We start from the raw sequence: 15,532 nt of genomic DNA on the forward strand, positions 1-15,532 counted from the left end.
GCCCCCCCACGCTCTGCTCTGCTGCCCAGCCTCCCCACACCACAAAATCCTTGGAAGAAGAACAAAGCACCTGGTGAAAGATGACAGCATTTTTTAGGATGAGGAAACTGAAGTAACTTTTGGATTGAGCAACCTGCCTACAGCCAGTGAGTCAGCAAAGGGGCAGGTTTGCGTGTAGGTGTCCCAGGCTCCCACACTGCCAGCTGCCCAGCGCATCCTTACTGATTTCCCTGGGTGCCGTGCAACACCGTCAGCTGCGCTCAACTGCCTGAGCTCAGGAGAAAGAGCCAGAGCCCAGAACCACCCTGTTCAGAAGCAGAGGGGACACGTGCCCAGTCCACATTGGTTACACTGTGCTATGTCTGTCTGAGCCTCTGCCTTTGCAGGGACCTCCTGCCCGTGAAGGGTTTGCAACTGGCACAGCCATTACCACCTCTTGCACAGGCAATGTCAGCATGCGTACACCAACATGTCCTTCAGGAGCAGCTAAATACAAATCTCTGCCTTCATGGCAAGTACTCTCGATTGCTCTCATTGCATAAGGTTACCTTAAGTGGCATGATGTTCGCATTGGAGCCATTCTTGTAAATCTCGTTCATTGTGCGTTGAAGAGCGACTGCTTGCTGAGTCAGGTATTTCAAGTACTCAGAGCTCTCTTTGGTCTTTTCATGGTGTTCTCCAAGCTAATCAGAAAATGGAAAAAAAACCAAAGGTACAACATTACAAATCAGAACATGACCCAAATCAGGGTGCACTCCTACTCTCTGCTAGCTCAACATCCTTATAGAAACTCAGCACTGGATTTCACCTGCCTTAGCGTTCAAAAAACTAACAAAAAAAATTCCTCTAGGAGCCTTATTATCAACATTACACATTTCCATCAAGTAGGAGCACGTTTGTAGGGTGAGCGGCATTCCCTCCACCAGGCTGTGCTTTCAGCCAGTGAAACGGTGCTGAATCACAGTGTACAACTGCAGACGTGTTCAGACAGACCCCGGGCTGATGCAGAAGTTTCACTGTGCATCAGCAAGGGCTGCGAGCAGGAGAAGGTATTGCCCACGAAACAGCTCAACTACCAAACTAGTTTGGATCTGGTATTTAAGAGAGAGGTGGTGCAAAAAGTGGAAAGAACAGACCAGCTCTTTCAGTGCCCTGCCAGAACGGGGCCACGCCACCAACAGAAGTTTCTGCCCAGTGACAAGGGTACAGCAAGAACAAACTTGCAGGAAGGCTATTCAAAGGCTTTTGGCATAAAATCTGGTCAATTATTGTAGAGGGCAGCAATTTCGTCCCTAGAAAGAAGATTCCCTGGCATCTACTCAGAGCTGTTTGAAAGAAAGGCCTCCCTGAGTTCCAAGTTGTGGCACTGTTTTGCAGTGGTACTGCTCGTTTCTGGCAGGAAACTGATATGACATGAATTAGCAGCATGCATGCTCATTACCTGGTTTTTGTAGATGGTGTAGCCTTCCTTCTCGTGCTGCAGAGCTGACCGGAATTCTGCTTTGCTCTCGTACACGCGGGCTACCAAGTGGTGGCTGAGGGAAGGAAAAGAGCTTAGAGGTACTTCAATGAAGAAGAAACATTTCTGCACTACAGCAAGCATGACTTTAAACATAACAATGTTTAGGCTAGAAGTCTTAATACCAGTGTCAAAGGAGGCAGATAGTGGACTCTGAATACAGCACCCTATTAATTTGGAGATTAATATACTACACTGATTTGGGCTGGATTGTTGTTGAAATGCTGAGAAGTGACCCACAGAAGTAAAGACTGAACTGGGGATTTTTTTCTTCCTGCACCCAGGAAAGCTGAAGGCCACAGCGGTGAACTGAATGGAGGCAGCACATCCACAGGAACATCTCAGGGCTAGATTTGTTAACTGGAGAAAAAGGAAGCAGCCATAAGCCCTTACCCTTCAAAAACGGTCGTTTTGTTTCTTAGAAAGCAAAGGTGTGAATTACTCGATTATTCACAGCCAAAAGTAAAAAACACTTCCAGCTCAGAAACAAGCAGCAAAACAGAGCTGGGACCCAAGTCACCTGGGCTCTCTCCAGCTGGGAGAGCTGACTTGGCTTGGACTTTGCTTCCTTAGTGTTTCTGGAATGAAAAAAAAAGATGATTTCTGTTTTTGGCAGTATTACTCTGTGGGAGGTGATGAATCTCATCAAGCATCCCAGTGCTACTAAGGGAAGGCAAGATGCTTTCTGCAGAATGCATATCCATCAACTGCTGGAAAACAAATCAGACTCTCATGGGTGCTTAATAAGATTTATTTTCACCCTGATGAAGAACAGATGGGTTGCAATGTGGTAGTAGCAATTAGGAGTGGGCCACTGCTTGGTTGATAGTGAGCCAGTTTTGCATTCAAGGACAATGCATACAGCACTGAAGAGCAGCAGGTATCTAGAGCACATCCTGAAGGTGCCGACCACTCACAGCTCCCTTGGAAACACAAGGAAGCTGCTCAGTATTTTATTCAAATACAAGGCTTTATGGTAAAGGACAAAAGCAAATTGCTTCTCAAAGATAGCTCCCTGAGGGCTGAAACAATTAAATACAAGTGTTTATGTATCATCCCAGTCTCCCAGTATAATTACATTAGCCTTGCTCTCCAACCTTCACTTGCCACATATGTTTTTCTACTGATAGTCCACAAGGACCAGGGTCATCTTGACAGATTTTTGGGGCAACCAGCATTACAGCAGGTCCCACAACTTTAAGAACAAGGGATCTCTGTCTTTCAAGACAACAAACTCGGATACTGCACCATGACCTTGACTCACACAGCCCAGCAGTCCCAAGGAGTCTGTCAGCTGGGACAAGACTGCATCTCTAATTTAACAGGATACAGCTGGACACAGCCAGATCAGATCCCTCCCATATGAGCGCATGGTGAATGTACTCACTCTAACAGTGCGGTGACCCAGCCCAGCACTCCACCCTGCCTCACCTTAGTGCAACTTTCAAAGACTTGGAGCCGTGATACTTGGAGCTGATGGCCAGCGCGTTCTCCAGGAACCGGAGGGACAGGTCATACTCCATAACCCCGTGGAGCACCAAGCCAATGTTGTTCTGCACAAGGAAGTCAAGTGGGCATTCAGAAAGGCAAATTCAAACTACACATTCATTGCTTCGTAAATACCAAGACCACACAGGTATTTCACTGTTGAAAAGGATGTGGCAGCCACAGGTCCTCAGCAGCTATCTCTATAGCACGTAACACATGATAGGAGACCTTTCTCCCCCTTGGGAGCTCAGTCCAAACAAGCCAGACAAAAGAGATAAGGAAGTCTCTCCATTTTATGCAAGGGCAACAAGAACAGCCTAATTAAGGAATTTGCCCAAGGATTACAGGCTCTTGAACCCATGTCTCCAGTGTCCCAGTACAGAGCTCCAGCCACAGAAGGCTGACCTTCCTAGCTGAAGAGTCAAACTCCTTTTTTCCCTTCTTCTAATAGCACTAACTGGTAGTAACCCAGGGAGGAAAAAGCAGCACCTAAATATTTATTTTAAATAGCCAGCACTATGGGCATTTTAAAGGCCAAGAGGTTTCTTACAGATTAGAAACTTGAAGACTCTAAAAGATTACTTACATCTAAGAGTGCCATTTCTGGGTGATCCTCCCCAAATACCAATAGCATGAGGTAGCGTGCACGGTACAGTAAGTTCAATGCTGTAGAGAGTTGGCTGTTTGCAAAGCAGTACAAAGCAAGGTGCATCTATAACAAAAGAAGTAACTCAGCATTAATGTTTTTTTACTTACCACTCTGTAAAGCAAACTAATCTCTCCTTTCCTCAGCTGCACACAAATAAAAGGTCTTACTTTATGGTTAAAAAGGATTTTAACAACTCAGAAAAGTCCAAGTCTGCTGGTTGATTTACAGCTCCACTGAGGTATCACATAAGACACAGTACTGAGGAAGCTGTTGAAGTGTTTCACTTCAGTTTCTCTTACACAGCTCAAGGAATATTTCAAAATTGACCTGTATGTATATGATATTCTGATTGCAATTCTGGGGGGATTCTTGCTCTTTCTTAGTTTTTGACATAAGCCCAGGGCAAAAGCCAGCAGAATTAGTGAATATAAATATCCAGCAGACAAAACCCCAAAATTCCAAACTAAGTAGGACAAATACTGACTATGCGGGATGCTTATAATGCAAACACTTAGGTATTCAGTTTACAAAATCATAAGATACAAAACTTATGATGAAAGTGGAGAATTCTGGGAAGAACACTGCAGAAGGAAGGAGAACTGCAACTGTTTCCTAGACGCAGACATGAATTAAGGCTCACAGACTTCAGGTGGACACACAAGGTGCTGCTTCTCCCCCAGCACCCTGTACTTACGTATTCTTGAATCGTGTTGGGATGTTCAATGCCCAGGACCCTCTCGCTCATTAGCACCGCTTTCTGCTGATTACTTAAGGCCTAAACAGAACAGGAGACCCAAGAGCAAGTCACGCAGATGCTGTGCACTTGAGCAAGTAAGCACGGGGAAGGAATGAGAGGATTAAACAGACTCTATCTGAGCCCTTGCTTACCTCTGAATAATCTCCCATGATATAGTTGAGACGAGCTAGCAGCCTCAGGCAGGCACAGATTTCTACATGCATAGCACCATACACATTGTTGAACAAGTTTAAGGCTTCATTGATGAGCTCGCAGCCTTCCTTCAAGAAACCTGAAAAAAGTTATATTCATATATGTATGAACGTTAAATAACCCCTAATACTACTGGAAAATGCGCTGCCCATGAAGTGAAAACAGTAGTGGGATACATAGCCATAGGTCACTGCCTTGTGTAAGGACTAAAACCCAGGCGAAGGAAATTGCTGCCCTGCATCTATCCTTGTTCATCGTTGGTAACGTTATAGCAGGTGCGTGTCTCAGATGGGTCTTGGAGACCACAATTCTCTACCAAAACTGGGTGGGTGGAGGTATACCAGTGGAGGGCAGTGGGCCATGCCACACATACCCTGCTCTTCCTTTTATCAGCAGCCACCGCAAAAGGCAGAGGCATGTTGGGTCTGTACCTTGTTGAACCTTTGCTTGCCCGCTCTGGAAGAAGTGGAAAGCATCTGAGGCTTTGGGGTTTACATGCTTCACTACAGGGAAGATGTTGAGAATATCCTCTTCCGTGAAGGTGGGCTTGTGCCTGTTGTCAAAGTTGTACTCTTTCAGCAGTATCTAGAGGAACCAAAAAGACCGGAGGGTCATGGTCACCACTGTTACAGGTACTCGGCAAGAAAAGAGGGGAAAATGAGCCTTGAATTCTGCATGCGGATTCACAGTCAAAACATTCCCAGTATCACTAACTGGGGACAGAGTTTTGAAAGGTCACATTTAGGTGTGCACCACCACACGTGCATGGCGAAATCACACTGCAGTGCCAAGGCACGGTCATGCCAGTACTGGAGCCCCTGACAGGGGAACCCCATCCAGCCAAACTCCCGCACCCCACAGAGGAGCGAGAAGGCAGTGCTGTGGGGAAGGAAACCCCCTGGTTCTTCAAGCAAGGACAACCCCGAAGTCCTGCTCTGCTCATCCAAAGAGCTGCTTCTCTTTGGATGGGGAGTACGCGTGTGCATGAACTTAAGATGTGAGTTTGGTTTGTCAGACAGAGCAAGCTACAGGAATTGTATTCAGGCTGGCTAATCTTCCAAGGGAGATGCACAGCAAGTTTACCCTAAAAGGGAACTGGATTAGAAATCTCCCTCCCCAGGGCTGGAACCTGTATTCCAACATTAACACCACAAAGACCTTTAGGGGCTCGCACTGTCTGCTGAAAGGCTGTCCCCTGCAAAGCAGTTTGCACTTACTCTTCATGTTTCTTAATATAGAACATGATGGGGAAGGGAGGGAAGATGTGGATCTTACTTGGACTCCAGTTTTGAGGGAGATTTCACGAAGCAGGGTGATTTTCTGTAGATTATACACTTCAGCTGCTTGGTCAGCATTCTCACTGCAAAAAGCACACAGAAGCTTTAGCTCTCCGGTAACTTTCTGCTGAAGGACATCCCTCCACTGTGGTGTATCTGAAGCACAGGTCCCTATACAGCTAGGTGCTAAATGAAACCAATGACTAACTTTACAGTGGTTGCTAATGGTCTATTAGAGCTTACAGAGATGCACAACAGTACTTTTTACTGAAATCCTATGTGTGTTCTCTTCAAAGCTGACTGCAGAGTTTAGGTGAGAGTCTGAATGCCTTCAGCTCTTGGTAAAGAGCGAGCTGTCCCTGACATGAAGGGATGATCACCGATTTAGCCAACTAGTCATGGTTTTTCTCTTCGGCCACTTTGCTTGTATTTCCAGTTTAACACTCACTATCTGCACCTCCCAGCAGCCTTATTCAACATCTCTGTTTCAGCTACAGGAGAAGATGTCCTTGGTTTTGGAACATAAGTTCCCTTCAGTCTATATAGACAAATATCTTTTGACTACACTCCTTCAGCATCTTGCTTTCTGCTCCCCTCTGCACCACGAAGGAGAGGTTTCCCTTCCTCCCCTGGTTTTCCTAGCTGCCTTTGCCTCATAGGTTTCATCTCATTTCAAATTTCAGTTACACTTTCCCCTGCTGCTCTTTGCCTGATTTCTTTCCATTATAATTCCCTCAAGAGTACAAATTTATACTCAAACAGAAAACAATAAAAAAGGCAGGTCCTATTAAAGAGCAGTAAGAGCTACAGACATTTGGTGAGAGTCCAGGCACAAGCAAGGATAATCTGCTCTGCTTACCATTCAAGACTAAAATCGAAGTAGTTCTTTGCTTCTGAACAAATATTCTTCCAAAGCTCCTGAGGGGTCATGCTGGCCCATGCAGTGTTATCAGCATTTCCAAGGTTCCTGTTTTTCCTTTTCTTATTCTTTTTCTTGGAGACCAGCTCATCAGCTGGAAGATGGGCAATGGGATTTGGAAAGGAGCTTAGAAAGCAATTGAGGAAGTGGCTGATGGCTGCTGATAAACCCGACAGCTCCACGCCCTACAGTGAGACACCGAAATCAGTCGTGGAAGACACCTGCCATCACACAGGCACTACTCTGACCCTGAATCTCACACAAATCCAGTCCTACCAGAAAGAGGAAAACCTTCCAGGAGAGGGAGAGGAAGGCAATATTTGCAAGTGGAACTAGCACAGACAGAATTATGTAGATATAAGTATATACCTACACACACAAATATATAGTTCCATTTCGAGCTGCTACCTGGGACAGAGAAACTAGAGAGTAAAAATAAGATTTTGACACTGGAATAAAGCCAGGTGTATTGCTATGCTATGTACGGACAGGTATAAGGACGCATTGATGTTCATGCAATTAAAAAAGCTTCTTAGAAGGGCAAAAGCAACACTGTTTAAAGGAAAAGGTATCACAAGGAAAACAAGCTGTGATTTCACTTTTAAAAGCCTGCAATATAATGAGTGAGAATCTGGGAAAGAAAAGCATGAATGATTACTCTCTAGGAAAGCTATCTTCAAGTGGGAACTTGTTTTCCCTTACACGGAGACCTGTACCTATTTTAGCGCTAATGAGATTGTACTTCCCGTTGCTAGGCAACCCCTGTGAACTGCCTAATGAGAGAAGAGACTCAAACAGCTCTCTATTTGTGGAAAAAAAGTCATTACAGAGGACACACAAGGCAAGAGGTTAGACTGCAGGTCATACCTGGAGGTACGTCTTGAAGATGTGTTTAGCTGATCGAGTGATCAATTCACTGATTCCTATTTTCTACCCAAAGGGATAAAGAACAGCGATTAAGAGTCAGTCAGCAATAACAATGAAAAATACGCTTTGCTTTTGAAGTGGGCTTTTCTCAAGATCTGCAGAAGATGCATTCTCCAGTCCTCACCCTGCAGCTCAGAACTGTTTTGCATTTGACAACACCCCTGGAGCTGGGGAAGAGCCCCCTGCACACCCGTGCACGGTGACCACAAGCCACCCCGAGCAGCACAGCTCAGCTCTAATGGTCCTTCCAGGAGCCACCGCAGTGCTAGCCTGGCGTGTGCTCATGGGCAGCTGCACTCACAACACTTTCCAATTTGATCCAAAGCCCTGATGGATCTTAGAGGCTTAAAAAAATGCATGGCTTAAAATCCAACTGTGTGTTACCTGCTATTATGTTTGGGAATCCCTGAAGCATTTCTCTATCCCAAAGGACACTCAAACCCCCTAACATTATGAAAGACATAATTTGGGAGCAAAACTCCCCATCCACCACTTACAGGTCCTTCTCCCTCCTCCTCTATTTTTGAAGCTGTTTATTTTTACACAGAGAAAACAATTGGCCAAGTTGGAATCTATACAGGGCAAATTATGCCAGAGGCGATTTTCATTATCAGTCTGAAGCTAAGCCTGATGCTTACAAAAATGTGATCCAGCTGAGCACGGCCAGGGGTTTTGGTGATGAAGTTGATCACTTTGCCTAGATAACGCATGTTGATGCCCCTCTGGTGCATGGCCTCTGCTAAGGTAGCCCCATCCATCGGGAGCACCGTGTGATCCAGGCAGTCTTTGACCTGCAAGGTGTATGCAAACTTCAGTTACAGAGAGCAAATATGAAGGAAAGAATTTCAATTTTAAAAAAAAAAAAAAAAAAAAAAAAAAGAAAATCTGACTGAGGAGGGAAAAAGGCATTGCCTGACAGAGAAGGCAGTTTCCAGGGATGACATTTTAGTTACAAGCACAGCAGGAACTGGCGAGTACAGAGCACTGATCAGCCGGAGCCAGGGCTGCCGGGTGCTCCCTGCCTCAGGCCATAGGCTGGCAAAGCAGATAAATTCAGCCTGGAGAGACTCCTCAGGAGCTCTGGTTAGTGCTTCCTCTGCTCTGCCTCTGGGGTGGGACTGCTGCTCTGGGATCCGGCATAAAGGAAACCCCGAGCGGCCACAGCCTCTAGCCCCCTGCGCAGCTGCGGGGCTGCGAGAGGAGCGGCGTTGTGCCGGCAGCAGGAGGGAGAGCTATTCCTCCCGCACTAATGGGATGGCAATCCACCCAGCGCTGCGAGGGCACGGGGGGCAGGACCGCTGTTCCCCGACTGCCGGTCGCACACACCTCTGTTACCTGGGGTTCAGGGTCGCCCCGAAGGCCGACAGTGACCCCAAACAAGGCTCTTTAGGTGGGTAGAGTGCTGTAATACCAGAGACCACCATGCTACACAGGCAGGGGGAACACTTGCAGCAGAAAGCCCAAAGCAGTTTGTACAAGCTCCCTGCCACTTGTACCATTTTTCCTCTTATGTCTCAGTGGAGAATGAGCAGCACTATGCACTCCCAATAAGCACTGGGCAACTGAGCTGTGGAGAGATCAACTGCCATAGTAAACCAGCTCAGGCTTCATCCAATTCCCTGTGCAAAACAAGCACAGGCAAAGGCCCCGTGGAGCAGTGCAGAGGATTGTAACCAAGTGCTGAGCATGCAGTGTCTTGAGCGGCCCAAGGATACCAGTGGAGACAGCGATGGCATTCAGCATAGTTCAGCATACGACTTCCAGCAGTTTGCCCAATGCCACACAGGAACTCAGTAGCAGGGTAGGGACGCAGAGGACTCCTGTGGCTCAGGCAATGAGAAGCACTTTCCCTTTGGCATGGCTTGTTTAACTAATGCTTGTGGAACTAGCAGGCTAAACCTTCTTTAAGGGCCTCACAGTCACTAACTAAAAACATTTCCAATTAAAAGACTACATGGAGTTGTGCACACTTAGCTGATAAGAGGAAATGGCACTTGCATTTTAAGTTGTGTTGCAGGCTGATAAAGAGTCGCTTAATTCACGTCATGAAGCAACACCAGTTACTCTCTGATACGCAGAGTATGGAGGACTGCTTGCTTACAGCAGCTGGCCTGTAACTTGCCCTCACACATGCTTGTGCAGCATTTTGGGTTTATATACTAGTGTATCAACTACCTTGTAGAGCAACAGTCACCAAGCCCTTTTCTGATTCACTCCCCCTTCTTTTTTATTTAAAGACTGAATAGCTGGTCTTAAAAGTTATGCTGACTACAAAACTAGTGGATTTAGAGTTCAGAAGAAACTTTCCAGCAAGGAAAATCCCTTCCTACATAAGACCAACAACTCCTGAACCTCTTGGAGTGAAGATCATCAATTCTACCCTCCTAGTTACAGTGCCTGCTGTAACATATGCCTTAGCAGTCAATTTAGAGAGCATCTTGAGAAGGGAAAAGCTGGTATTTCTTATTTAGCCATGGGTAAGCATCCAAAATGCTTAAGACTTACAAAGGGAGTTTTTTACAATAGGTATCAGCAAGAACAATTTCCCAGTTCACTCCAAATTATTAGTCACCAACTGAGTCACAATCAGGGTCAGATAATAAAAGTTGTGCAGGATGCCCAGGATTAGGGAGGATGACTTACGTGGTCTTTATGTCCCAAACTCTTAGCAATAGCTGTTAATTACTAGCTGGTCTGAGGTGGGAAAATTGTGCTATGATGTAAGACGGGAAATGGAAAACCCCTCTTGCACTTGCACTGTTCACAGTGCTTCACCACTGGTGCCAGAACTCAGCTGCCAGAAGAACACAGTGTTTGCTCAGGAGGCGAAGCTGGCATGCCGCTGTGTCAGTGCTTGCTCAGAGTGGCCAGGCTTGAGGCAAGCTTTCAGAGGGGACATGACTGCTGGTCCTCAGTTCCTTACCAAACCTGGAATCTGGCACGACAGCAAGAATGCAGCAGCATCCTTCAGCAACTGCTTCTGGTCCTGCACCTCCTCTTTGCTAGACTCAGGAAAACGAACACCTAGGAGCGTAAAAGAAAAACATAAACCACATCAACAAGTCATATACAGAAAGCGTAGAGTAAGAGCAGGTAAAAAGTTAAAGTGATTCTGTCTCCCTGGAATTAAAGATGCTTCTTCAAAAACTCATCTACTCCACAACACGTTTCAATAGAAAGAGTACTAGCTGCTCTGCTTGGTTAGTAGCTGTGCTGCTCTTGCCCACTCATTCATTCTTAACACAGCTTTTAAAAGCCCAAAGTCTGCTCTTTATCTGGTCCATTCTACCTATTTGCAAAGTGCTGTGTACACTTCCAGTGCAAAAGAGTCAACTGGCTAGACTGGAGTGGGAATGTTTCAGCAGATTGACCAGCAAATACTGCAACTGCTAGAAACTCAGAGCCTTTTGCTTTTGCACACCAAAATTAAAATAAGGTTTTAAGTTCTAGCTGCAAAGTCGGTGCCAAAGCACTAATCCTTGCCAGCCTTAGAAGATGCTTGGGTGTTTCAAAACACATGCTGCTTCTGACAGGTTTATTCCAAGCTAAATTCAACTATATGGCCATTCCCCTGCGATTTGCATGCATACAGCCTCGGTATTCACCTCCATAAACACTCTGGGAGCTTCTTCTGTATTTCCAAATAAAAAAATACTGATTCCAGCCATGGAAAGCTACATACAATGCCTGCGACTGATGCATGCATTTGAAAGGGCACTGTGACCTGCTTACCATAATGTTACTAAAACAAACCCTGCCCTTCACTGAGGATGAAACATCAGTCGTTCAACTACAACTGTTGTTTTTTGTGCAAACTACTACATTAGGATCAAATCGAATCTTTTCCCTTTCTTCTGCTTCTTTTCATGTGGTCTAGCAGCTGGGATGCTGAAGAATCGCATGAAGATTCTTGGCAGCAATCTGCAGACCTCCCCCAAGCATAGCGGTAGGAGACAGCTTACTGCCGGCATTTGGTAGTTCGAGCATTGCAATCAATTACACTTCTTTCTCTTTTCTGTACCTTTGTGCTTCACAAAGAATCCTGCACCATTGCCCAGCCAGCCAAAAGCCAGCAATACTCTTAGCTACAGAACACAGTTTTTTGTCTGTAGCTGGCTGGACACAGCAATCCTCTGAAGGAGGACTAAAACCAGCTCTTTGTACACATACCTGGTGAGAAAATATCTGGGTTAAACCGAATGTCAAATGACGTGTCACTAATGGAGCCTACAGCCTTGCAAGCATTTCGAATCACTTCTCTGCTTTTGGGATCCACTGGAGGAGGAAGAAAAATAGAATACAAATGAATGTGCATTTCAGAAAATGACAAGCCTAGCTATTAAATTAAGAGAAAAGTTTTGTTACTAAAGCAGCAATGATGGCACATTCTGCAGAAAGCCATTATAAAACAATCAATTGTAAGACATTTGGCAAGGAGGATGGCTGCAAAGGCAAAAGCTGAACATGAGGACATAAGATGACCCAGAAAACCTATGCCCTCCCCCACCCTGCTCCCAGATACTCAGAAATCCAAGCCTGGGATTCCCAAAGGTTTCTGTGCATTGCACGCTTCCCAGCCCTGCCGCAGCCTGCTCCCCTCCACCGGCACTAAGCCTCTGGCAGCCCAGCCCCGGCCACCGACCCTGCAGGCCAGCTTGCTGGCCAGGCTCTTGCTCCTGCGGCAGAGCTGATGGGCTTGCTGCATTCAGAGACACTCGCCCACCTACCCAACCGGCCCCCAGGGTGGTTAATACATTAGCGTGTGAACAGCTCTAAGACAATACTGATAGAAGAAGCCAGTGCTTGTCCTGTTTAACAACAAGTAATCACCCCAACCAGCCCCAGTCTGGCATAGCTCCTACCAGTGACACAGCCCACCAGCTAGGGCAGGAGGCCTGGGCTGCTTCTGGTGCTGAGGATGAAATACCTGTTCCGTCATCAGATGCAATGGTCTCAGCAAGCTCTTTCACCTGATCAAGTCCAGTCACGTTATCGTCTATTTTACCATCCTCTGACTCAGACTTCTCGCTGTCTGCAGTACCATTCTCCGGAGAGGCGCCATTTTCCAGCGCACCTGAGCTCTCCTGCTTGTTGGCTTTCTGCTGCATCAGCTGCAGTGCAGCCAGCTTCATGAATAAGAGATACCTACAGTAAAGGAAAAGAGGAATTCAGCACAGCAGGAGAATCCAAGAGGATCACCACTACTCTGCGAGGAAAAAGCTCACAAAGTTAGCATTATAGACCATACAGTTTCCCTGTGGAAAGGCAGGATGTACACCTTCTTCCCATGAGCTTTCCCAAATCAAAGGAGTGCACATTCGTTTATCGGAAGAAGCAAAAAAAAGTGGGTTTTCATTAACCATCACAATGGGAAACTAATCTCCTTGCAGTGGTTACAAATTGCTTTCCAACCGCAGCATCAGCAGACAGCTTGGGAAAGACTCTCACTGCCAGATGCACAGGACTAGTCAAACACAAACCAGCAGCAATTTTGCCAGACCTTAGCAGAGAGAGGCCCAGCCTCTGCTAGCCAAGGAAGAGCAGCAGCACCCTACGGCCACGGTCCTGCAGACTGCTGGTCTGGAAGCTCTCCCAGGGAACAGCAAAGCCTGCCTGCAGGCACGTGGCAGAACTGGGAAGGGCGCTGGCTGCAGAACTGGTTGCTCAGCGGGCAGGGCTCCTCCGTCAGCAACTGGAGGGCTCGTCTTCCCAGGAAGTGAAGCACAGGCTCTGACCATCTGTGATAGCAGAGCACCTGCAGCCCTTCACATTGGAAGCAGAAGCATTAACATCACCAGCACCATGCGGCTGCACCACAAGACTTCAATTTGTCCTGCTCCCAGAGCTCCCACTTCCTCGCCTGCACTGAGCAAGCCCAAATGCCAACACATCCCACCACAAAAGTGCCTACAGCAGTTCCCATAGTTAAATTTTTTTCAGCCTCTAGGAAAAAAGGTAGCATTCAAGACATCTGGAGAGCTTTAAAAAGAAGCATAAATTCTTCCCATTCCCTAGCCATCGGGTCCACAGGACATCTGCAGGGAAAGAACTTTTAAATATTTGGACAGGAAACAACAAAAATAGGTCTGTAGACTAAAAAGCAAACCACCTCCCTGTAAGCCTGTCACAATCCCTAATGTTTTCACCTCATTAATTAGGTTTCTATAATTGCACCTGCACGTCCAAGCAATGGGGAAATTAGCTGCCCACTTCTGGGAGCTCTGTTGCGATGCCCCTGGGATAACACAGCATTGTCCTGACTTGGACCATTACCAGTTGCAGGTGGAGGAAGGGGGGAGCCCAGCTCACCTGTGTTCTACAAAGGCATCGACAAGCTCTTGCCGGAGACAGCAAAGCTTGTGTCTGTGCTGCTTGGGGAACCCCATTTTCTTACATTCCTCTGGCATCTCCTCCCCTTCAACAGGCAGGAAGTTTAGGTCTGGAGGGAAAGTGCGGAGCAGGTCCAGGATGTAATGACGCCCGTCGTTGCCAATAATGCCTTTGCACTCCACCGAGGAGCACAGCTCCACCTCCTCATTCTTGTCGTTGAGGACTTTGTGCTTCTGGATCTTAAGCGGCCTGCTGGTCTTCTCCAGCAGCTCCAGGTACTTGGGGTGCGAGACAACTGTCTTGCCAAAGTCTATTGACCCATAGATGACGCTCTGTTCCTGCTCCCGTTCCAAGATGCCAGGAATAATAGACTGAGCTGTCACCCTGTAACCTCTGTAATCCACCACTACAGTCCCCAGCGTGTACAGCCCTTCTACATCCACAGCATTATAGGTCCGCACACCATTGAGATCATTGGTAGGAGCTACGTAAGCAGCAACATCTCCGCCAAAGTCCTTGTAGTGGTCACGGACATCAAAGCCCAGGCTGAAGAAAATGTTATTCCAGATGAACATCTGCATCTTGGTCTCTTCACTGGGGTTGATGGCCATGACATTGCCATCAATGACAGCCATTGCACCTCTTGTTGCTGCTGCAGTGAAGTCGCTGTGAACCTGGAGGTAGGTGGAGAGAAAGCTGGGTAAGGAAGGGCTCCCACCTTCCCAGCACCTCGCTCTCAAAGCTCCCTGCAAATTTCTCCTTCACTCCTCTCCTCCTGATAGCCTTACAGCAGGCAAGCAGGTGAGCTGGCTTTTACTTTTGTGAGCCTGGCTAGTGGCTTGCATACAAGCTCCAGGAGCCAGAACATTAAGGATCAGCATGGCTTAGACTCATTAGCTCCCTGCAGAGGAGGGCTTAGGTGTAAGTGTGTGTCCCCTCCCCCTTTTCCTCCCACCCACTCGAAGGAGGACTGGATCCAACAGAACAGCAGAGGACTAAGAGGAGGCTGCCTCGGGGTCAGCAGGGAGACACGGGGTCAAGGAGCGCAGTTCTTCCCTGTAGGGCTGGGAGCAGAAGGCAGACATGCGAGAAAGAACAAGACCCCTTAGCTTACAAACTGGGATCCTCCTCTTGCAGTTTCTAAAGGGTAGCCCAGGTGAAATGTCCAGATGCGATACAGGCAGCAGAGAAGGGGCTGCATGGGCAGTTGCCTGCACATCCCAAAGTTACCTTGAAAATGGCTCGTTCTCTCAGCAGCCTCTCGGGCAAGTTCTTGCGCGGCAGCTCTCGCGTGGTCTGCAGCTCCTCGTTCCAGTCTCTGGTCTGAAAGAGTCAAAGCCTTGTGGGAAGCAATGCATTGAGTAGGAAGAGGCTGGCAAGTCAGCGTTTCTGCTTTACGAGGCATTTTGTGAGAGAAAGGAGGGGAAGGGGCAAAAATTCAGGCTGCCGTGGAGTTAAGAGGAAGTGAATTAGC

General features: G+C 47.1%; 1 protein-coding gene across 1 annotated transcript in view; it reads right to left on the reverse strand.

Annotated features, from left to right (window-relative positions):
* Positions 1–15,532, reverse strand: part of CLUH (clustered mitochondria (cluA/CLU1) homolog) — a 32,151-nt gene that overhangs the window by 2,499 nt on the left and 14,120 nt on the right. The window contains exons 9-24 of the mRNA XM_009579690.1: positions 15,289–15,381; positions 14,038–14,732; positions 12,656–12,873; positions 11,899–12,003; positions 10,652–10,752; positions 8,367–8,519; positions 7,669–7,731; positions 6,742–6,986; positions 5,881–5,965; positions 5,037–5,190; positions 4,545–4,684; positions 4,351–4,431; positions 3,594–3,719; positions 2,951–3,072; positions 1,442–1,535; positions 549–683 (exon numbers count right to left, since the gene is read on the reverse strand). Coding sequence (XP_009577985.1) covers positions 549–683; positions 1,442–1,535; positions 2,951–3,072; positions 3,594–3,719; positions 4,351–4,431; positions 4,545–4,684; positions 5,037–5,190; positions 5,881–5,965; positions 6,742–6,986; positions 7,669–7,731; positions 8,367–8,519; positions 10,652–10,752; positions 11,899–12,003; positions 12,656–12,873; positions 14,038–14,732; positions 15,289–15,381 — 2,610 coding nt within the window. The remainder of the gene's footprint in view (positions 1–548; positions 684–1,441; positions 1,536–2,950; positions 3,073–3,593; positions 3,720–4,350; positions 4,432–4,544; positions 4,685–5,036; positions 5,191–5,880; positions 5,966–6,741; positions 6,987–7,668; positions 7,732–8,366; positions 8,520–10,651; positions 10,753–11,898; positions 12,004–12,655; positions 12,874–14,037; positions 14,733–15,288; positions 15,382–15,532) is intronic.

This window comes from Fulmarus glacialis, unplaced genomic scaffold (genome assembly GCF_000690835.1).
Source record: "Fulmarus glacialis isolate BGI_N327 unplaced genomic scaffold, ASM69083v1 scaffold10206, whole genome shotgun sequence".
Lineage (NCBI taxonomy): Eukaryota > Metazoa > Chordata > Aves > Procellariiformes > Procellariidae > Fulmarus > Fulmarus glacialis.